Source organism: Numida meleagris, chromosome 22 (genome assembly GCF_002078875.1).
Source record: "Numida meleagris isolate 19003 breed g44 Domestic line chromosome 22, NumMel1.0, whole genome shotgun sequence".
Classification (NCBI taxonomy): Eukaryota; Metazoa; Chordata; class Aves; order Galliformes; family Numididae; genus Numida; species Numida meleagris.
The window spans coordinates 4,495,588-4,518,334 of NC_034430.1; the positions used below are offsets into that span (position 1 = coordinate 4,495,588).

At 40.7% G+C, this 22,747-nt stretch overlaps 1 protein-coding gene across 6 annotated transcripts in view; it reads right to left on the reverse strand.

Annotated features, from left to right (window-relative positions):
- LOC110387389 (zinc finger MYM-type protein 4-like) overlaps positions 1–22,747 on the reverse strand; it is a 38,249-nt gene that overhangs the window by 7,439 nt on the left and 8,063 nt on the right. For 3 of the 6 annotated variants that reach the window (XR_002432480.1, XM_021375488.1, XM_021375487.1), the window contains 25 exons: positions 21,506–21,548; positions 20,582–21,106; positions 18,963–19,030; positions 18,197–18,367; positions 15,288–15,366; positions 14,564–14,816; positions 12,557–12,731; positions 12,230–12,442; positions 11,343–11,493; positions 10,716–10,831; positions 10,315–10,587; positions 9,673–9,823; positions 9,246–9,418; positions 8,730–8,880; positions 7,137–7,277; positions 6,798–6,835; positions 5,500–5,644; positions 4,971–5,089; positions 4,466–4,637; positions 3,767–3,820; positions 3,473–3,652; positions 2,889–2,983; positions 2,400–2,571; positions 839–990; positions 17–128 (listed from right to left, as the gene is read on the reverse strand). Coding sequence is in view for 5 of the 6 variants with exons in the window: in XM_021375488.1 (XP_021231163.1) it covers positions 17–128; positions 839–990; positions 2,400–2,571; positions 2,889–2,983; positions 3,473–3,652; positions 3,767–3,820; positions 4,466–4,637; positions 4,971–5,089; positions 5,500–5,644; positions 6,798–6,835; positions 7,137–7,277; positions 8,730–8,880; positions 9,246–9,418; positions 9,673–9,823; positions 10,315–10,587; positions 10,716–10,831; positions 11,343–11,493; positions 12,230–12,442; positions 12,557–12,731; positions 14,564–14,816; positions 15,288–15,366; positions 18,197–18,367; positions 18,963–19,030; positions 20,582–21,106; positions 21,506–21,548 (3,922 nt within the window). In the remaining variant the exon portion in view is untranslated. The remainder of the gene's footprint in view (positions 1–16; positions 129–838; positions 991–2,399; positions 2,572–2,888; positions 2,984–3,472; positions 3,653–3,766; positions 3,821–4,465; positions 4,638–4,970; positions 5,090–5,499; positions 5,645–6,797; positions 6,836–7,136; positions 7,278–8,729; positions 8,881–9,245; positions 9,419–9,672; positions 9,824–10,314; positions 10,588–10,715; positions 10,832–11,342; positions 11,494–12,229; positions 12,443–12,556; positions 12,732–14,563; positions 14,817–15,287; positions 15,367–18,196; positions 18,368–18,962; positions 19,031–20,581; positions 21,107–21,505; positions 21,549–22,747) is intronic. The other 3 variants (XM_021375489.1, XM_021375490.1, XM_021375491.1) reach the window with 3 other exon arrangements.

Below are 22,747 nucleotides of genomic sequence, written 5' to 3' on the forward strand. Positions count from 1 at the left end.
AAAATAATTGTCCTACCATTTGGAAGAATTGTAGGTTCCCAGATTTTCAAAAGTTTTGTAAGTTCAATCATAAACCTGGAATAGGGCTCGGTAAAAATGTTATCTATTCTACCATTCTCAAACAGGTACTACGAGAGAAAAAAAGGAAGACATATAATTTATGAATACATAACATTGCAGAGATACAGGACATCAGATTCTTTACCCTTCCTATGTCTGAGTGTCTTATGTTCCAAAATGCTTTGCTGAAATCTCCAGTAAGATATCACATCAGATTTTCTGCATGGATTGGGAGTTCCTTGGTATGAAATGAGAGATCTAGGCCAGAATTATTTTTATTATCCTGAGCTCTAGAGCTCTTTTCTAAAAAAATCACCGTCCTCTAGGTATTAAAATATTATTGAGAAAACAGCCTAGCAGATTAGGCTGCTGAAATACAGAATGAGCACAGTCTTTGCCAGCTAACCCCTTCCATGTAAACTTGTGTATTGGAAGAGTACTGAGCAGCTATTTTAGATCTAAAACATTCAATCATAAGTCACATTCTTCTGAGGAGACTCAGGTTTCTACAGTTCTTTCCTATACACGAAAAGGGTAAATATGGTACCAAACCAAAAGATTTGTGTCTAGATAGAAACACCAAGCCCTCCATGGTCTGTTTACTCCGACCAAAAAACAAATTAGTAGAATAAGAGATTAAGACTCACTAAGAATGAAGCACAAAGAGATGCGTTCTCGCCTCTACAAAAAACAAGCAGCTACTTGAGACTATGGATGTAAAGCCTAAAAGGCCACTAGAAGTTTGTATGTTCTCAGCAATATCCTAATTCTGACTTACCTGCTGAATTCCAAGGCACAAGTATAAGATGCTGTCAGGATCATATTTTTCTCCATTTGGTCTCCGCACCTCTTGAATAAACTGGCACAAGCCAAAACTCAGCTCAGCAAAAGTGCACGAGAGGATGTCCTCCTTGAGTTTCACAGGACGAACTGCGGGGAAGAAAATCATTAAAAAAAATAACTTTATTCAACCGATTAAATCTTTACATTTAAATAGTAGGGAGCTTGGTGAATCCAAAGATGTGCCATGGCAATGGCAATGTGTGCTCTGGCTGGCAGTGCAGGGTTGGTAAATCCCTCATAGCTGGACTCAGGGGAATCCTGAGTGAGAAGAAGATCCAGAGTATTTCCTAGTTATTCTGGGCATGAGCTGAGCACAGAGTATTTGACTCCTTAAAGGGAAAAGGAATGAAAGTTTCTAGGGCTGTGAGATTCAGAAAGGGAAGCAGCGCAGAGAATCGATCAAAGAATCTGCAGTGAAATTGCTGCTTGGCTCCTCCACACTGCTGAGCAACGGCCTGGGATGGAACAGGGAACCTTTCCGTGGGGATTGATATCGTCTCCAGGAGCTGTTGGTAACCTTTGTTTCCTTAGTTACAAGAAAAGCCTGTCACTCATGTGATTACCCTGCTGCTGGGAAACAAAAACCAGCTGTTCTCGTGTAATGACAGAGGAAAAAGAAGAGCTCCTTCTAAACAGCATTTTTCCCTTTTGGGATCTTATAGAAGCCCTGCCACACCTAGACCTTTACACAGCAGAAGCAGTTAATACTGTTTGTTCTCTTCCCCACTGTCTCCAAAAAGCTCAGTTACAAAACTAAACCCAATTCTCTGCTGGACACTGAAAACTTGCCCACGAAACACTCAGTGCGAGCGTGTAAGACAGATTAGAGAGCAGAGAAATGGAGAGTTAGACACTGCCAAACCCTACGAGTGCTGTGCTTTTGTACAAAACTAAAACCCCCCAAAACATCCATAATTAGACAAACAAACCAAAGTGACATTTGTACTGTCATTATTATCTATCACCCCAGTGAGACGCAAGGAACAATTCATGCCTTTTAAAGGTAGTTCGAGGCAGAGTGCAGCACAGAATGGGTACACTTCTGGAAGCTTTGTTTCCAGCAGTGACATTTAGAAAGAACACTGTGGTGCACAGCTTTTTACAGCAAACACTGATGCTGACAAATACTTTGTGCGTGTATTAGCTGCAGATGAAAAGACAGGGCCAAGGCTGTGTAGTCAGCTTGTAACTATGGTCTAGTAACAGCTTACTAAAGACTTTGCAGCTGCATAAACATCTGTCCTAGAAGTGAAGAATTACTGCATGCAAATGGGCACACAGGTGAGGTTAAAAGACTCACATTTCGTGCTGAAAAGAAATCTGGTATTTTAGAGTCAGCTTTAAAAGATAATGGATCAATTAAGAATGCAATGGCTGAGATTTTTAAATGCAAGATGCTCTGAAATCTTTTCTCTACTCATGGCTATTTTAAAACCTGATTTTGTCTTGAAAAACTTACTATACCGAGAGCTATCCAACCGATTATTTCTGTTTACCTGAAAACTTCAGGTCCCCTTCTTCCTCCTGTGCGTTTTTCCATTGGACCCAGTTCTTCCAGGCGTTTACCCCATACATATACTTCAGGGTCATCCCAGAAACAGAGCACCCCGGGTAGGAGCCCTGCATCAGACTGCGGGGCTCTACAGCAACTACAGACTTCTTCCGCCCCTGCAGGAAAACCAACAAAGCAAAGCAGAAAACAGCTTAACAAGCACTTCATCTATGGATGCTTCACTTCATCTCACACATAGAGAGAGGTAAACTGACATGACAACAACTGCTACTCCCACGACAGAAGCTGAAGGCATACATATGCATTTTTTTAATACACAGAGGAGAAAATATTTATCATGAAGAAAGGGAAAAAATACACAGTGTAGCTAAATTGAATTCTCATTTTCACCCTGGATCAATAGTTTTTTTTTTTTACTTCTCACATTATTACTTTAAATGCAAGGAATTAACATTCCAGAGGACTTTCTTACCCGTCTCTTTGGCTGTGGGAAGCCATCTCTATGCCTCCGTCTTGCTCGTGAACGTGAATGCAAACCCAGTCCCTTACTGAGAGGGTCAAATGAGTCTGAAGGCAGATCAACACCATTAAGAATTTTAATTATATGATGTAACAAGCACAAGAAGAAGCGTCAATGAAAAATACTAAGTACCCTGAAGATGCCAATTACATCTGTGTATTCAAATAATACTTTATGTCCGAACAGCTGGGCAACAGATGTACTCAGAAGAGGGAAAAAAACCCACCCCCAAACAGTGGATGCACTCATTCAGACAAACTGATATTCTTTTGGACCACTAACATGGGTTATACCTAGGAACACAAAAATGATACACTCAAAGGAGTCAGGCAAGACTACCTGCTACTCTTGACAGTGGTTCTGGATTTTAAAAACACAGCAATTTTTAGTAGAGCTGATATACTGCTGCTGCTTTAAATATTCTGATGAACTAAATGAGAACATACACCCTTCTTAAGCAGGCTGTGGCTACAATGTTCACTCAAAGCTGCGTGTATTTTTACACAACACTTCATTTTTCTCAGCGTTATACAGACCTGATGGAAAATCTGCCTCCAGGTCCTGTTCCACTTCACCTTTGGAGATCTGCTTCGGTTCTGGATCTGGTTCTGGCAGGGCATTGGATCGTAAGGCATAGTGATTTAACTCTTCTTCCCAGCTGTGTGGAGTGGACACTGCTTCTGATTCTAGATCTCCACTGTAAGTGCTACCTTGGTCTGTAATGAGAGCGATCAGATATAGCATGTGCTATAGGAAAGGACAAAAAGAGGAGTTTGAAGAAAAGATGCATCAGGATCAAAGCCCATTTGCAAAAAAAAAGCCAAACTGACCTTTCTCAAACATCTTGGGGTCCAGGAAGAGCTCATGCTCAGATGTCTGAGACCCTTTAGAAAAAGAAGGAAACTTTTATCTACAAATGATTTACAGCTTACGCAACTAATAAGAAATTGTGAATGCCAAAAAATACGTGTGTTAGGTCGTAGTGCTTCCACACAATACATCTTATCCCCCACTACAGTTTTACTAACAGCTCTCTACCTAGCTCACGCCGCTATGGGAGAAACAGAAATGCAGAATTAACCCACGTTTCCTTTTCTAACTATTTTCATCCCTCCATGTTTGTCACTGGGAGTAATCTGTAGGCAAATGCAGTATTTTGTTCTTTTTACCTTGCTTCACTTTTATTACACAGTAAGATCACTATCCAACAGACTGTAACCTGCATCACCCTCCAAGAATCCACTATAAAAAACATGACAGGAAAATATTCTTGTAAAGAAGCTGCTCTGCCTTCTTGATTTTGTCTCCTTCTGGTAGTGCATGATGTACTGGTCTGGAGATTACTACCACTAGCAACTTGTTACTGCCAGCATAAGTTAAATCAGCACCTAGGATCAGGGAAAAGGAATGCAAAGACATTTAAAGCACTGCAGACAACAGAGGCTGTATATCCATTTCTCTACCTATTTACCATGAAGAGAGGACGTCTATCTCACTGCATTTAGTTTCCTTTTAAAAGCACCACATACCACCATGAGAGTGTGTTTTGTCTTTCTCCTCATCTTCTGCAATCATTTCTGCCATCTGAAGGAGATCTGCTTCAAATGGACTTATGGGAATCTTTTCTTTGATATCCTGAATTGTTTCAAGGATCTTATCAGCGTTATCCAAAGTAGTTGGGAAAAGCATGGGAACGGGTACCTACACAGACATGTAGAAATCATCAGAGATTGTTTGGGGGTGAAGGGAAGCAGCAAACACACAAGGGAGATCCTAATTATTTAATCTTACTTACAATTTAGGACTACATACAGTTTTAAATAACTCCAGAACAGACAGCCCTTTTCATTTCTGCAATAACTCTACAAATTGGTGTTTTTATGTAATGAAGCTTAACTAAGCGTAATGTGACAAGAAATGGCTTCCAAGACTCCAAATACCACTCACATGATTCGTCAGAAAACCCAGTGACAAGGCTCTTGATCAGAACCAAGACTGTAAACCAGTTCTTCAGTGAACTTGAGCATAACTTACAGGTACTGGCATCCCAAGCGGAACTGGTGTGTACTGAGTGTAGAGGTGAAGGGGTACTGGCACAAACACTGGTACAGGAACAGGTACCACAACGATTTTGGGTTGAACTTCTTCTTCTTCTGTTACATTCAAAACAAAACAAAAATGGTTTGACCAGGTGATCATCGTATACTTCAGAGTGTCCATCATAATTGTTTGGTGTTCCACGACTAGTGACTTCTGCTTGTAATTCAATGGGCACAGTACATCTTTGCCCACAGTCATCTTTCACTTAAGCACTGCTGGAACAAGTAGTAATACTACAGGTGGGAAGCAAACAGTGCAGTGACAAAATACATGAATGGTGGAAGGGAAGGGAGAGGAAATAATGCTAAGGTCTGCAGCCAAGTAAATGCTATTGCAGTCATCTCACAGCTAACTAGAAGACCACAAGAAGGGACCGTTAAAAAATAACAGTCTGTTGCATAAATCGTGCACTCTCAACTGCACTACAGACTTCTATAAAATGAGTTGGAGATTAAGTACATACCTGTCTGGCATTCTTTATTTTGTGTATGAGGTTTGCATGAGGTGGCCTTCGTCTGTGTGATTGGCTTGCACAACAATGCCTTGTTTTTTAGGAGCCTAGGTGGCTGTGAGGATGGTAGTTTTAGGGCATCTGTCTGAGTACTAGCCTGTTTGGAAACATATAAATGAGGGCACAGTCAATGCTGGTTGTAGTATGATATCGTAAGATTAATATTTGTCCTCTACTGTGAAATGCTGAACAATTTTAAGCTGTCTTTGTTAATTAAATGATCATTTAAAAGCTATCATAAAATAGCTTGCTAAGGCATTCAGTGTTTTCTGGACTTCACATCAATTTATTTCAGTGCAAAAAACAGATCTGTGAGAATATTCGGTTTCTGTGGTCAAATAACCTCTGTGAACTTCTGATCTCGAAATCCTACTGCTGAGTAAAAAAAAAGACTAATGTTAAGATATTCTGATGACAAAAATACTGGCTGATAAAAAAACCTTAGTAAATCAATGCTAAATCACTGAAAAGGAGTCGGAAAAAAATGAACACAAATACTGGCAGTATCAGTATCACTTCCTAATTACACACAGACTAACTTTCTATGCTTGTACTGATTTCATGTTCTACTAACTGTAATTTTAAGTCATGCATTCATAAAATACGATCTGTTTCATTAGGAAAAATTCATACGCTAATCCATAAATCACCCTTCAGATAAAAGGAAGGGTGTCAATTTCCCAGGAACAACGTAATAAAATCTTCATATTTTTAAGAGAGTTCCAAGATGTATACCACATACCTCAAAGAGCCCAAGAACAGGAGCTCCAGGAGTTAGTCATAGATAAGAAGTGACAGTGGTTTCCCCATAGCTTCACTACCACACTCCAAAGAGTGGAGAAGAACACCTAAGCTGCAAGAGCTTGGTAACATCAGCCCCAGCAGTCCGTGCTGGTTCCCTTCTTCCCACAGCAGCCCTTTTCACATCACATCCCACCTCTGGCCACAAAAAGTAGCCTCCAGTATAGAAGCCATGCACAAATTGCTTGAGAACTACTGCCATCTCAAAAGCCACAACTTGATAAACCCTGCTGAACCATCAAATCGATCCGTTCATGGACACAAAAAGACTGTTATATCACACCTTGTTAAAAATGGATAAGGCGTGTAACTGCAAGCTGGATGAATTTTAAAACCCACTCAAAACCAGGAAAAGTAGTTACAAAATGAAGGTGCTAAATATTGGATACTTTACTTGTTAATGATACAATCTGGGCGAAAGTGAGAAAAATAGTCTCTTGTAAACTTACATCTCCTATTATTTTTGCTGTCACGGTAGGGACTGCACCTGTGGAGGAAAAAAGCAACACACAAGATTAGTCTGTGTACTTATCACCAAGGACCACAACCCATACTCTGCCAAGGTCAGTAAAAAGAAGTCCCTTTAAGTCTTATTCCCCGCTACAAGTAAACAGATATAAGTCATTATTTATGCTTAGGTAAAGGAAGGACAAGACAGCAACCCTCAGCAAGGATATGAAGTGTAATGAAGAACTAGCTGTTGTCCTCAGTGGAAAAGACCCCTGAACAAATGCAAGTGTCCAGGAATAGAGATTTAAAAATAGAGAAATCATCTTCAACAGCCCTACCCTGTAAAACATTGTTGGAGTTGACCGTAGGCTGGGCAGCAGGAGTGCTTGCAAGGGACACCACGTTTGCTATGACTGGGGTTGAGTCCTTCCTCAAAGAAGGTGGGCCTGAAGAGGAAGCTGGTGCCGTAGAAGGGTTTGCTGGATAGAATGAACAGAACAAAACTGAAATAAGCAACACGATAATAGACACAATGGCATTTTTGAAACAATATCCACCCTCCAGATTTATCTCCAGAGGAAAAAGCCCGCTTTATGAGGAGAGTGTGTCAAACTGGAGGTTTTCAGTTTAAACAGAAGTTGGATCCATAAGCAAACTTCAGCTGTTTTCAATTCACTGAAACATTTCGGAAGTTTATCACAGTAGGAAAGCAGTTTTCTGTCTGTAATAGTATGTGTCTTAGAGCAGCACTCAGGAGACAACAGAAGCAGATGTCCCACTGTGCTCAGAGCCATCTATCCGTAGTACAGGCGACAGTCAAGATCCTAACAAGTAATGAATGAGGTGAATTTTATGAGACTCTCGCAGAGGAATTCTTAGGTTCTTACTATTTGAAAGCACCATAATCGTAATTCATTACAAATACTGTTCTGAGGCACCTCCTTACTAACAGCCAAACGTACCGATAAAAAAATCAGGAATGTCACATAGTGTGATCATGGCCTGAAGGTACAAAGTTACTTATATATTACTCTTAATCAAAGAAAACAACCCCCACCAACGGTAAGCAGGAGATGTGCACAGAGTTCAACATAGTATGGCCTGGTGCATACTATAAACTGTCAGTTAATATTCTTTATTGCTTGATGGGTACCTTACTGTTGCAGTCACCATCACTCTCTGGGAGAACATGCCCCTCTTTAGGATCACTGCTATTTCTGCCCTTTGTTTCGTTTCCTCTTCCTGTCTTTGTGCGCCTTTCTTCCTTTCTTCCCCTTGCATTTCATTCCCTACAGAAACTCACAGTTCCTATTCCTGTGGGCTTCACTCCCACCCTCCTCCCCATTCCACCTGCTAAAATAATGAACAACAAAACAGCTACAGCATACATTAAATGTTAGAATTGATACTCAAAGAATCAACACGTAATGACACAGAAAATACAAGTCCTCAAATGCCTACCGACAACACAGAACTAGCAACTTTAAGTGCACACATGGAAGTCTATATTTACAACTACTAAATCTAAACGTTTCTCCACTTGACTTTTCTTGCTAAATGAACGTTAACAGCCTCCTTTGTCTTATCAAGTACAGGAAACTAAGTATTTATCATATCTTCAATACATATCAGTACATTTTAGCCTACTAAAACAGGCTTTCCTTTTTAGGAAAGTAGTAGAGAAGTAAGTGCTTACGTTTAATATTTAAAATCAAAATAAAGGTTTGCTTTATGAGCAACATCATTTCATACCTATGGAAGTTTGAAACTGCCTTAAGTAAAAGAGATATCTTAAACTGAGCCCGTTCAATTACAATGGGCAAGCATCCCAATAGAGGGTCTTAGAAATTTCACCAAATTGAGTTTCCAAATAAACATTCCTATCATTATGACACACATGAAGAGGTAATGCTAGTCACATCTTGTTTTACCTGTGTTGTTTGAGGCTGGAGGGTCAGAAGTACGCTGCTGCTTACAGAACATCAGAATACAAAGCAGATTGCAAAAATGCTTCACCTCTCCTTGCCATTTCAGGGACTCGCTGAGTTTGCCTTGTCTCTTACAACCATCACACTTTGCCATCTGGGAAAACAGTGAGGGAGAAATCAAACATGCGTGTTAAAAGCAACAAAGAGTATATGCATACAAACCCCTTCACAACGTGCTCAGCAAATACAGTGTAAGTAAATCTATAAGAGTGCATTGTTTTACAGTGTGACACAAAGCAGCAGAACACTCAGTGTCTTTTTCCCCCTGGAGCCGTATTAGGTTTTCTTTACATAAGAAACTGCCACTCGAAAGTTAAGAAGAATTTACTCATCTCTCATATGTACATAAAACAACTTCCACGGACACAGAGGTCAACTACAGGCAGTTAACATAGCTCCTAACACTCAAAGGTTCTGTTAACACTTGTGTATTTCAGAGAATACGAGGATATTATTTACCTGGTAAAACAAAACTGTGAATTTAGACATGCACTCTTCTGAGCAGAATTCCTCTATTCTCCCCCCAAAGGGATTCTGGACCAGTTTGGGGGAAGTCTGCAAACAGTAACTGCACATTTTACAGTGGTTTCCCCAGCGCTTCGCCAAGTCATGTTTATAGAGCAGTTTACAACCTAAAAGAAGCAAAAACAGCAAACTAACAAAAGCATTCTTCAATATCAAAATGACATTTGTTTGGTATTTCTGGTTCTGGAATAATTTGTTGAAACATGGCATTAAAATGAGAGTGTGAACGAAGTTCCAGGTTTCTAAACCTAAAAATCCGTTTTTCTAACCTAGTTGATTAGGTTTCCCTTGGTATCACAAATGATTTTAAGGTAAGAGACTTCTGATTTGATTTCTCTGGGACAGCCCTGCTCTTTCTTACCTTCACTGCAGAATGGCTTATCTATGCCTGCAATTCGCACCGTCTCCTTGATAATTTTCTCAGTTCTGCAATATTCACACAATGCTGTTACGCTCCTCCTCTTCTTATATTCATCACAGCAGGTCTTCCCACAAAACTGGAACATTTTACCCTGCGACACAGTCAGAATGTTTGGGTTTCAAATCCAGTTACTACATTTAAATACTCAGTAAAAACTCAGAAGCACATTTATGCCCTTGGAAAAAAAAAAATCAACAACAGACAGCACTAGCAAGTAAGTCCAAACAGATTTTCAGCAAAGGCAGCAGAATTTTCTGCAGCAAGCCCTCACCCATGTGCTTTGTCCAGGAATTAAAAAGATCATCTCTGGGATGAAGAACCAGGAATGTGTTATCTTTACAAGTAATGCTTTGGGTGTGGGTTGTTTTTTTTTTTTTAGTTGTCGTTTTGTTTTCTGTTTTCCAGATTAAGAATAAGTATTAATTTTGGTAATGATTAAACGATACCAAAATCAGTTCCAAATTCCTCCACAGCAGATCACAGCAAACAACAGAGCAGTACCATAGACCACGGCATATAGGTTATCATTTCCGAGCTTTCTGATCAAGAAAGATAAGCTGGACGAGTCCTAGTCTTTATTACCTTGAAGTCAAGCAGTTCTGGTTTGGTTGCAAATAATCTGTTACAGTGCTGACACCAGAGTTTTACAACCTTGCGGGCAAAAGTGACTTGCTGGGACTGGGCAGCCAGCCTCTGTAGACCAGCTGCAGCAGAACTGCTCCCGGAGCCAGGAGATGCAGTGGAGGTGGTGCCACCAGCTGACACGGTTGTCCCCGAGGGAATGCTTACAATGACTTGACCTTGAGACAGGGGCACAACCGAGGAGTTCGCTCCTGCGGGCTTGTTGAACAAATTCTGCAGGAAAGCAAATTGAGGAAGAGGCTTTATTTTACAGCTGTGTATTTTACCCAACACCCCAGCTACTGATGTCACCGCTGTGTTATTCTATTAATCGAGCTAAGAAGAAATCCTAGATATCACACCTGAAAAGCTAGTACGCAATTGTAGCTGCAGAAATTGCGTACGCTCCCATCTGACATAGCCAAGTGATACTGAGGGCTTGCTGAAGTTTTACAGCTGTTGCACTGCACTTGAACACCTGAGAGTGAAACAGAGAAGAAAGAGTGATTTCTGCAACGTGGAGTCCCACTGCAGCCAATTTTGCACTGCGCATACAAAACCAGAGATTGGGAATGACAAGACAAAGTACACACTGAAGCACAAGACAAAGTTTCTTCAGGTTCAGAAGCAGACATTACAGCTGCAGTGCCCCTTGCTTGCCAGATCGTCTCATTAATCTCCCCGTATCCCTAGGATACTAGAAGCCTCCCCACCCCCACTCCTTGGTCTTCACTTACACAAGCATTAAGGTTTGTTATCATCTTGAAGATCTCTATACACAAAGCTGAAATGGCTACACAGTCACTGTTAGGTTTATTTATGTTACAAAATCCTTACGGTCCCATCTCAGCACCTTCCCTTAAAACAAACAACACTTTCTACACCCCATCCCCCAGAAAAGAATATCAGCCTTAACTTTCCAGACCAATTAAGTTTGGATATAAGCAATGTCAAATTACGTTTTTAACAGAGTGAAGGAATAAAGTTACCTGAAGAAGTAACCATTTTTACTCTGTATGCTGACAAGCAGTTAACAGAGCAAAACAGTTCAGTTTTTCCCGAGTTATTTGTGCTCTCTATCATCTCAGCTGAAGATCTCAAGGATTTACACAGTGCACAGGGTGTAATTTTAGCTGACTTCTGTGGAAACAGTAGAATTGGTCATGCATCTGAAATTTAGCGTTTTTAATAACTCGCCGCCATTAAAATCAAAATTAGAATATCAAAAAAATTAAAACTGACAATTAAAACGATCAACTCATTACTACTTTTCCTGTCCACTTACTTCAAATGTTACAATTCCCACAGCTGAAATGAGTCAAAAATGAGCTGCTCTCTCATGTTTTTCTATTATTTAAGGTACCCACAACCATAAGGCTGCGAAGCAGGCCTCAGACCATGTGTTTAGAAAGATGGAATTTCGGAAATAATCACTTTTTCAGTGTCAGGAAGGATGTGCCATAGTGTGAGATACCCTACAGTTCAATTGCTCTTGATTTTTAAGGGTTCTCGGGCAGCTCGTGAGAAACTGCACTACTGTTGTCACAGCACAGAGAATGCTCAGAGCAATCTCATGGGCTGACAAAAGGGCTTGGCTCATGAGGTTTGCGTGCTTTGTCAGATGATGGTTCTCTCCTCAGAGGATGGCCCAAATGTGTCACAGTGGACTGCTGCTGAGTGGTCCCACTGCGTCTCTGCTCACACTGGAATACTCTGCTTGCCTTTCCAGTGGCAAGGGAAACAGAGCAACAATTCTAGCAAAAATTAAGCAGCAACTGGCAAAGGAAGCATCTTAGACCACGAAAGCAATGGAAACAATCAGCTCATAAACCAACAATCTACCAAAGACGTTCTTTTACCATTGTGTCAAATATACCTGCTTGTACAGTGTCACACATGTCGAACTGCAGAACTTTTTTGACTGGCCCTCTATCTGCAGCATGCGGCACTGCCCAGACCCACTGTAGCAGTAGCCTCCACAATTCTCGCAGCAGTTCATGGTCAAGTTATTAGCGGAGCGGAACTTGGAGAAGCAGGCATCACTGCAGAGCTTGTGTACGACGTTCTGGTAATTCACCTCATGTCTGATCTGGAAGAGAAGAAAGGATATTAACAAGAACAGAAAGAAAATGCAAATTCATCTCTAAGATAGCAAGTTCCCTGATTTAAAGGAAACTTGAATGGAAAAGAAGTTTGCCGTTACCACTGCATTCTTCTGGCACATGCTGCACTTGGTCGAAATGCTGTTAGTGTGAATAGTAATAATAGGTTTCCTTTTCATTTCATATGTAGAAAGACACGACTGGCTGCAGAAATCCTTACTGGAATTCGTATTGTCAAACTGGGCAGTGATTACATCCTTTGGATTTAGAATTTCTCTACAGAAAAAAAAAAAGAAAAACAAGCAAAGAGATAAACACTGGTTTCATGGCAACTTGCTCTCCTTTCTGTTGTTGCAAACTGAACATTCTCTGTAAGATGGCGGATTTATTCAATTTAAAGATTTTCTTTTTGCTGATCTAAGTATCTGTCTTCATTTTTCTTTTCCTATTAGTAAAGCGGTTGGGTGCAATTCTCAAGTAGATATACTGTGAAACATTTTGTACCTTGCCTTAAGAGTGGCCTGCAAAGACATCAGGTTGCATAATCAATCTTTTCAAATAGAGCTGAGAAAAGGTTTTGCACGGTACTTACTAAAAAATGTAAAAAGCAGGACACGTGGATTAATTCCGTCTAACAAGGAAAATATCAGTAATAATGGGATAAGGAAAAAAAAGGGGGGAAACCAACAAGGTGAAGATTTCTAATTCCAGTTTAGTTGTGCCCTAAATGGTCTGACTAGTATTGTATTTTCCTCCTTTAAACGCCAGTCTACTGTTTTCTTTGCCACTGGATTTAATAAACTGAACTTTCTCCTTATGTCTCTCTTTTGAAACTGTCACTCATAGAACATTTTCAAAGACCATAAGTCCATAAATTGGGAGGAAATCTTTATATTCCTTCCTTGAATGGAGGGATGCCTCCTGCTTTCTTGTCTTTTCAGATATCAACCGCTTTCCAACTTAATAAATACAAATTACAGCCAAGACTGCTAAACTTTGTTACAAGGTCTTTTCACGCCAAGACAGCGAGAAAGAGGAATAATTAATTGAAGTCTCAAGCTGAAGTTCAGTTGACCTTGTATAACAGGAAGCAATAAATCTATTGTTGAAGAAATGATGCACGAACAAAGCAGCATTCACTTTGCAAAGTAACTTTCATAACTAAAAATAATTCATATGAATCACTGTCCTCTAGAAAGAGACCCCAGAACAATGAGTCTGTGTGGTTATTTACTTGCCTCAAGCTCCTCAATAGTAATATGACAGCTCAAGGAGCTGGCCACAGAGTGCCCTTTTGATAATTTGGAGATAATAATACAAATTAAAACAGAATGTGAAGAATTGAAACGTTTCTTAGAGCTGAAGATTTATGCTAGTGTTTCCAATAGGAGTGTGGAAAATGCAGATCTTTTCTAAAGATTCTTTTTTTTAAGTAGTCTGTAGGCCTAGGCAGAAAGCAACTGACTGAATACTGAAGCCCCAACTATTTGAAACACTCGATGCTTAATGTACTTCATCTCTGTACATCTTATGAAGGTTTAACCATGATCACGTAACAGCAGCAGTAACATATTTAGCAGAACTCAAACCTACGTAAGTCTAAGCTCACAGAGTGGAGCCAGACTGGAAAACCTTTTTTTTTTTTTTAATAGAATCTAAGGATCTATCTCGCCTAGAATATATTAATTTACCCATGTTTTACTTCATTAGAGGGCACCAATAAATCTATTTTCACCTGGAAGGAACAATACATAAAATCTTTTTGAAAATGTCTGTTAGCTGTTTGAGTGCAATGACATTTCAGAACAGGAGGGAAGTGGAGTACCTTTTCAAATACAGGTAGTATGTGGCTCTTTTAAACTTAAAAATCCAAAAGGTACACTTCACAACAGAGGCTTTTAAACGTGCCTGTATGCAAAATGCAATTAACTAAATGGAACTGAAAGCAGACAGATCAATTAACAAACAACACCCTCAGCCACGATTTATGGAAGGGAAGTGCAAAGTGGGCATTACAGAACAGCACGTTGTACAAGACCAGAACTGAAACCCCTTCATTATCTGCTTGAGCAACAATTATTCTCAAACAATTTAAAACGCTGCCCTACTTTGAGCAGCTTGAGCAGGTTTTCTTGGTAGAAGCTGGTGGGCGACAAGCTGGAACAGTGTATCCAGTGAGGCACAGTGTGGAGCAGAAGAGCTGGGTAGAGCCTTTCCTCTGGTATGCGGTCTGCCCCTTCTGGAGGATTTTTTTACAGCCAGAACAGGAAACCCGAACAGCTGTGCCTGGAACTGAAGGAAGCATTTTACTCATGCCAGAGGATGCCACAGCAGGCTGGAAACCTGATGACAGCTGTGGAGCTAAAATTAAAAAAAAAAGAGAGAGAGAGAAAACAGAGTAGCTGTTAAGATATGTATTACACATCGTTTACTCTTTCACAGGGGGCGAGTGCAAAGCTTATGGCTTCATTGGGCTTGTCAGGGTCTAGGGGAGAACTAAACAGCAGATGAACTCTCTATAATCCATGCCCTGTGCTGGTTTTCTGCACAGTAGATTGTTTCAACTGCTCTTAAGAATGAGAATGCACTGCTAACATGGCTTTCACATTCAGTTCTCCTTTGCCTCAAAAATACAATTACTTTTCAGTCTCTGATTTTCATCGTCTCTAAAGCAAAACAAGTCCTTTTTTTTTTTTTCTTTTTTTTTCCACTACTGGGGTTAGACATAGCAAATAAAATTTATTTTCACAGAATAAACTGCAAGCCTATTTGCAGAGGTGATGCGTTTTATAGATTTAAATAAAGTGAAGTCAAGTCTTGCCCGTTCCTTACCAAGAGGACTGCCACTGACTGAAAATACAGCACTGATTTTCAGCTCCCCTTCCTGAGTTTTTGGCTGTTGGCCGTACTCCTAAAACAAAAGGAAAGGAAAAGGAGAACAAATACACACATGTAATAACAGGTTGCGTGATTTCCATTCATTTATAATGCCATATTGAATCTTAAGGCCCAGGAAGGCAAGGAAGAACCTCTTCAGCCTGTCCCAAAGGCCAGGCTCACCGCTGTTGCCGTACAAGCGCTACACAAAGAACCCACCCAGAGGTTCACAGCGAATGCACAACAGAGAGCATCACACACAACTCAGAAGTGTGATGCTCGCTGCCTTCCCTTTTCCACCTGTATCCCAAGACACCTTAGAATTCAGCATCGATGTGTTAATATTCACATTCCCTTTACACAAACTTTCCAACTAGAAATGCTCTGCGCTCCTTACCCTTACTCTTGGAAACAAGCTCTGTTTTCAAATTCATAGATGACAACAGAACAGAAACCGAGACCTAGCTGGTGAGAAGTGTTCTGTGCTTAACTCTGAGGGTAAGGAGCAGGGAGGAGCCCAAGGTGAAGCTTTACAGCAGGTTAAGCAATTTTAAGCTGGGACAACCACGTTCTGCCCCATCCTGAACCAGGACCTGATTGAGGGATGTTGAATCAAAAAAGAAAAACCCTCTTTTTAGTTTTCTTGGTCAGCTTTGCTCCACAAAGCAGTGAGGTGAACCTGGCAACAGGCAGACCATCGCAATCCTTACTCAGATTGACTTCAGTGGAAGGGGAATAAGCTTGCATTTTCTACAGGATGAGAAAATCCCCGCAGTGACTTGGGGAATAGCTGACATCCTACAAATTACTAGCTTACCCAGCAGCTATTCAGACTTTGACACCGTGCCTCTTGCCCATGCCTTTCCTAGAAATTCAAACCATAAAGCAGCTTGTAACACTCTACATGTGGATCTCAATAGGCTGAAAAGAATAATCTCTTGGAGCCACACGGATGATAAGATTTAACCTACTTACAGTCATTTGCGAATAGCGAGGCCATGATGTCACATTATGACTGAGCTAAATTAACAGTTGCTGTCTGACTGCGAGGTAAGCCAATCCAAAATCACCGGGCGAAAATAGGCTCTCACTTTTCAGCAGCAGCAAACTGCTCCCTCAGCTTAATCCACCTCTGAAAAATCACACCCTGACATCCACACAATGGAAGTTAATGCTCGTGGGGCAAAATCACAAGTTTCTGCACACAGACAACCAAACTATTTCTCAACAGGTTTCCCAGGGGAACATCCAGCAGCTTTAGTTCCTCACATGAACGAGCAGACAAGCGTTCAAATTGCAAGGAGGGGAGGTTTTAAGCTGTGTATGGGCACGCCGTGCTGATGGGTTTTAAAGGACCGTGGTTGCTTTTATTTCAATATTGCAACTTAAAAACTAGTTATTCACAGGAATGCGTATTTTTAAGCATTTTAAATCAATACTAGTAATAGAAATTGAAGCAAATCCCAACATCAACTCTGCAAGATGAAGCACAGATTCTCGGCAATATAACTGTTGGAAGCAGAGAACTTCCAGCTGCCACTACCAGTTACAGCAAGGAACGCTCTTGTCTTTCAGAATGCATGGGAAAAAAAAGATGTAAAACATTATTTTAGATTTAAAGCAAACCAAAACAGACTATCGTCAGTTCTCATATTTTCCCAGTATCAGACAAAGTCAGTCATTACAGAATTTTACTCCAGGAATGAATATTTTGGTCAATAAGATACTTCAAAGAGTTCAGGTCTTCTGATTTCCTCTTTATATTAATCTTTGATAACCACGAGCATCTCGCACTGCTTTCCACACAAATCCACGCAGCAGGTGCCATTTGGGGATGACCAAAGAAGAAACAGATTTAACTAATGGACACATGGTTAGATATTAATCTCAAAGAACAGCACAAATCAGAAGGGCAGTGAAATCTAAAGAGTTTCAAATACTCAGTAAACTTCTTTATTTACCCAAGAGTATCATGGGAAGAGAAGAAAAAATGTTGGAAAGACTGGCCCAGAAATAAGATGAGGTATAGCAAAAGTACACAAAATGAGACTAGAAAAACTAATGCCTGGACAAGAACACCAGAACTATCGCCAGCACAAGTGGGATGAGTGACCTTGGGGAGTTTTGAGCACCTTTAATGCGTGTGAAGTTTGGCACACAACTCAAATATCAGCACTGAAGAGACAAGAATTGCAACACGGATCATCTCCTTGGTGCAACATTGCAAACCAGTGGCAAAGAGGCAGGTGAGAGCTCAGCAATCCCTGCCCTGGCACCGTGCAATCCAATAGTTCTGACTATCTCCATTTTGCAATTATTGAACTCTTACCTATATCATCATAAAAGATGTCAGCCTCAAACGACAAAGTCACTTGACTTCACTGACCTGTATGTATCCAAATATTTTTTTGTAAGGTAAGACCTCTACGTATAAATGTTTATAAAGATAAAATAAAGAAGCACTGTGCTCAAAACGCCAACCTTAAAGAGGGAAGTAGCAGCAGCAGCACTGCTTAAACTACGCAGCTCTAACTGTGACAATTCACAAAATATTCAGTAAGACATATTTCTAGTGAGATCTACTAGAGATGAAGTGTCTATATCGCCACAGATTTAATAATGCAAGTTCTACAGCAGTTTGCTTTGTCTCTAGCTGAAAAGCATAAAAACGCAGCGACATGGTAACATGACATCAAAAAGTTGGGGGTTTGGGTTTCATGGTAGAATAAGAGGGAGAAATCCTTCTACTAAACTACGTTCTTCAAGTTAAATTTCGGTCAACAAACCAAATAAAATGCTGAACTTATGTCCAGCTTATGAGGTCAGTTGTCAGACCAAAATGAGAAATGCAATGGGAAACTTACCTCAGAATTATCAGGTTCATCTTTAATTTTGTCTAATAGTCCCTGCTGTGGGGCCATAGCTTTATCATATTCGTCATCCAAAGGCTCCTCCTTAATTCTAATATTTGGTGCAAAGGAATTCCCCAGCTCTTGTCCAATAGATTCCTTACTAGAAAATAGGTAGCTAGACTCCTGAAACAATAATATGAAAAAGAATTCACCCTCCTGCATCTGCCATGAGGATTGGGCTGATGCCAAGGGGAGTTTCTGTTGCAGACCAAGAGAAATGGGTCCTGCCACTAGAAGGTGGGAGAAACGAAGGGCAGCAGCTGCTGCCTCTGCCTCCCTGCAGCACCCTCTGTCATCCCACCCCCAATCCTTTTCACTCCTCTGGACAAAGCAGAAGCCACCCAGCTCTCTAAATTGGTTGTCAGTAAGGGCACTTGGTTGGTTGGGCAGTGTCTCCTGTTGATAGAGCTGTTCCCTGTTTCATTTGGAAAAAAGGCAACAGGTCAGATGGATGCGTCCAGGTCTGGAATCAACTCACCCGTCACAGTCAGACCATGCTGGACATGAAAGTGGCTATCAAAAGAATCCTCAATTCAAAGAGAGGGTCAGCAAAATTTTACAAAATTATATGCAGATTGTTTAAGTAGCAAAGACGTCTATGAGTCAGAAGATCAGTTTTCTTGACACTCAAATTTACACTCAAATATAACATAAGTATTTCGAATTATTCCAGTATACTGCTGCACTTGCAAAAGTGTTTGAAAGATCTATAGCTTACCCTGAAGTTAGTTTCTGGAGTTTGTGGCGCTAACTGCGTCCGTAATGTTTCTTCTACTTGATTATGAACTGAGGAAAACATATACATTAAATATAAATGAATACAGATTCCAATGCATTTCCTTTAAAACTAGCTAGTCTCATACTGATCCCCAACCCCACAGCCTGACAGCACCTCAGAAGCATTCAAATACTCCCTTGCTCTCCCCTGTAAATAAGAGGGTAATCCTTAAAGAGAACTGATATCTTTATTACTCTACCGAGCCCCTATTTTCTTATACCAGCAAAACAGTCCAATAATTCTGAGGCAGAATTGCTCATTCTGAATTTTCTGTACCCTGGTCATTTCCGAATTCTGTCATGTTTCTACTTTTACATCAGAAAATAATTTTCAGAGCAACAACTTTCATCTTTCTCTTTTGCCTCTTCCCCTTTTCTCAGGAAACAGCAGCCTTTCAGCATATATCTTTTCAAAAAGACTGGATTTGCCTGGTTATTTGATGCTGCCCATGAGCACCCACTAAAGCTGTTCAATTACTGGCTACTCTACCTGAGGCTGCACAGCTTTCGGCTGCAGCCTTGTTACGGTAGGTATTTACCATTTTCTGAAATAAGCCTTTTGCACAGAAATATTCTTTACTTGATTCCTAGCCAAAGGCAAGAGTAGAAAGACACCGTTAACTCTTTTTTATTAAAAAAAAAAGCTATTGTTTCTCTATCATTTGTGGAACCTGAAAGCACTGATTTTAAGACGCTGTTACTATACGTACAAAGTTCAAATGCCAGAAATGTAAGCTGTGAGTCTCAACAAGCAGTCAGAGGCTCTCACTTGTTGGCCAGCCCTCACTCTCTACAGTCTTCTGAATGAAATTAAATTGCACATTCCACCCCGGTTATTCTTAACTCCCTCATTCACTGTTCTACTGTAATTTTCAGTGCGTGGGAAATCAAAGCCAGGTGTGTGGGCGGCAAGACTAGTGGTGACTTTCAGGCTCCCTCACATGAGAAATGCATTACAGGCATCTTTGGTTCTCTCCGTGTTGCTGGACATAGTCCAAGACACAAGTATCAGAAGAAAAAGGAGAGCAGTCTCCCAGGAAAAGCAGATCTCAAGTTACTCCCTGGCTGACTTTCTGCAGGCGCTAATATTTCTAGCAAGCCTTCCTGCGATGTTACTATGAAAAGCATGCTGCCTTAAGCATGTGCAGTAACGAAGAATAGGCACTTTACTCAAAAAAAGTCTTTCCCGGCCAAAAGTTTAACCTAAATGTCATCATCTATTCCTTAAAGGAGCTCCAGGGGCCGGATGACAGAAAACCAAAAGGAAGCTTAAGGTGTCACTCAGTTTGGTTTAGTAAACCACAACAACAAAGGATATGATGAGGCTTCAAAACAAGCTGTGGTTGATGAGACACCCCCTAACGCTGCCAGGCCCTTTTGCACATCCTAGTCCTAACACAGTTTGTTGTATTTCAGGGTTCTGTATAAAGTGTTTCCCTCCATACAGCAATGCACGTTATCTTCGCCGAGATGATGCTTTTAACTATTCCTACTGCTAATTTCCATCTAGCTCTTTCTTCCTCCTTGCTGCGTAGCCAGGTCTACGATGTCAACAGTTACCTGCTTTGTCAAGAAAACTGCTTTTCAATCTAGAATCCGTATCTTTAGGGATTTTTTCCAACCGTTTTTCATGTTCTTGAAGATTTCCTTCTCTATTCTTGTCCTTTGTGGAAAAAGTCTCTTTACCATTATCTCTTGTTATGCTAAAATCTTTTCGAATTGATTTAAATACAGGACCCTGCTCGAAAGGTGAAGTGAGATCCTTCTGGATTGCATTTTCAATCTGAATATCTTTCTCACTGTCCAGCTCATGTTCTGTGACTCTCTTGCCCTCTTCCAGATGGTCTTCAGAAGGGAGAGTGTCTTTTGGAGTGAAATTCTGATCATCTTCGTTGTCACTCCCAACAACAGGTATGCTTGCCAAATCCCCAGAGTTCAGAAAATAATCATCATCGTCATCGTCGTCATCCAGCAGTGAGTTTTCAGATCCTGCTTGATTCTGTATTTCATAAGATACGCTGTCGAGGGCAGCTGGTAAGTTGTGGACAGTGTCCTCAGACATTTCTGCATCCAGGATTTCACTACCTAGGGAAAAGAAGATCATAAGCAGTCAGAACATTTCCCAGCTGTGTGTGTAGCAAAGGTGAGTAAAAGGGTCCTTTGCTAATCCATGTAATGCTGCAATTCCTCGAACCCTTTAAGCCTTCTTGGACCCACATTACTGGTCAAACACTGCTGACAAAGAAACAGTTCTGTCCCACTCACCACACAGTGAAACAGAAGCTGATCTGAGAAAAACCAATCAAAGAGAGAAACAGCATTAACTTGAATTCATATCACTTGTAACATTTGTGCAGAATAGTGCAGGGAGGGAACAAGCAGCAGGGGTTAGGAAAAGGGCAAGAAAGCTTTTTTGTCAGCAGTGGTACTTCTAAGAATGGCTTTGTTCAACTATGTCTTACGTAAATAAATAAAAATACTTACATTTTTCTGTAATATCAAATACTGCATCAGATTTATCTTCAAACTGTAAAAAGGAAAGCACTACATCATTATCTTGGTCAAGTATTTTTCTAAAATGTATCCAATCAAAAGCCAAGCCAACATGAAGAATCACAGTTCCTCCTCCTTCCTTTCTTGCCCCAAGCAGAGCTCCATTTAAAACTGTCACATTGCTGAGAAGTCACAATTACTACAAGTTCAGAAGCATATAGAAAAGAATTACACAACAGATTCCGAATTAGCGCTGCTAGCCTGAGAAGGTGGAGAAAGGAATGTCAGCATTCCTAACAACGAGATAAAGAGAGTCAGGAGGGGCACAATCCACAAAGAAGCAGACGAGGATTCTGAGTGCTGCACAAAACATCTGCTTTCACTGAGTGTTTTTGGACAGAGGTTGGAGTTCACTGTATGGCTGAAGAAGCGAGGTGTGAGCACTCAGGACAAACAAAGTCGCCTTTCCAATGCCCAGCTCCCAGCAGCACTCCTCACTTCTGCCTAAAAGATAACAGTGATTCATTGAAGTCATCTCTCCTTCCCCGGCATCTCCATCTCTACGCTTTGCTTTCTGGTAGGCCGCACTCACACTTCGGTCCTTAAGCCATTTAAGGAAAGTAATGGGATTTCATAGCAGAGGGATGATCTCTAATTTCACTGAACTCTAGTCATTTAGTTGAGATGAAGCACCGATCGTCCTTTTCTTGAAGCAGATTTATATCAAATTAGCTTCTTGACTCTTTTGAGATCCTCTGTACACATGGGAAAGTATCCCAAGTTCTGGACCTCTGTGATTCACTCTTTCATTCAAAGAAATGACAAGGCACAACTCAGCACAAGGGGAGCATCTGCAAGTGCACATTAGGCACCACCACGAGTATTTCCAGCAAGTTCAGAAATATTTACAATCTATCTGGAAGCAATCCAAGACACTTCTCAACCATAAAGCTATCCTACGAAAAAAAACCATGTTCCTTTAAAATGTTTTAGGATACAGGGGAAGGTTTGTGTTTATGGTCAAAAGCTTTCACGAGAGGTATTTGTAAAACTGAACTCCTGCACCTGGTAACGCCAGCAGCCTGAGCTAAGCCAGCACACGGCTTCTGATGGGGAACAGCATCAGAACTCTCACACGGTGTAAATCCAAAGACAAGCAACCAGAGCACGTGTTTGTATGCTTGTGTGTGTGGGCACATATGTATTTACATGTGCATAAAGATACATAAATAT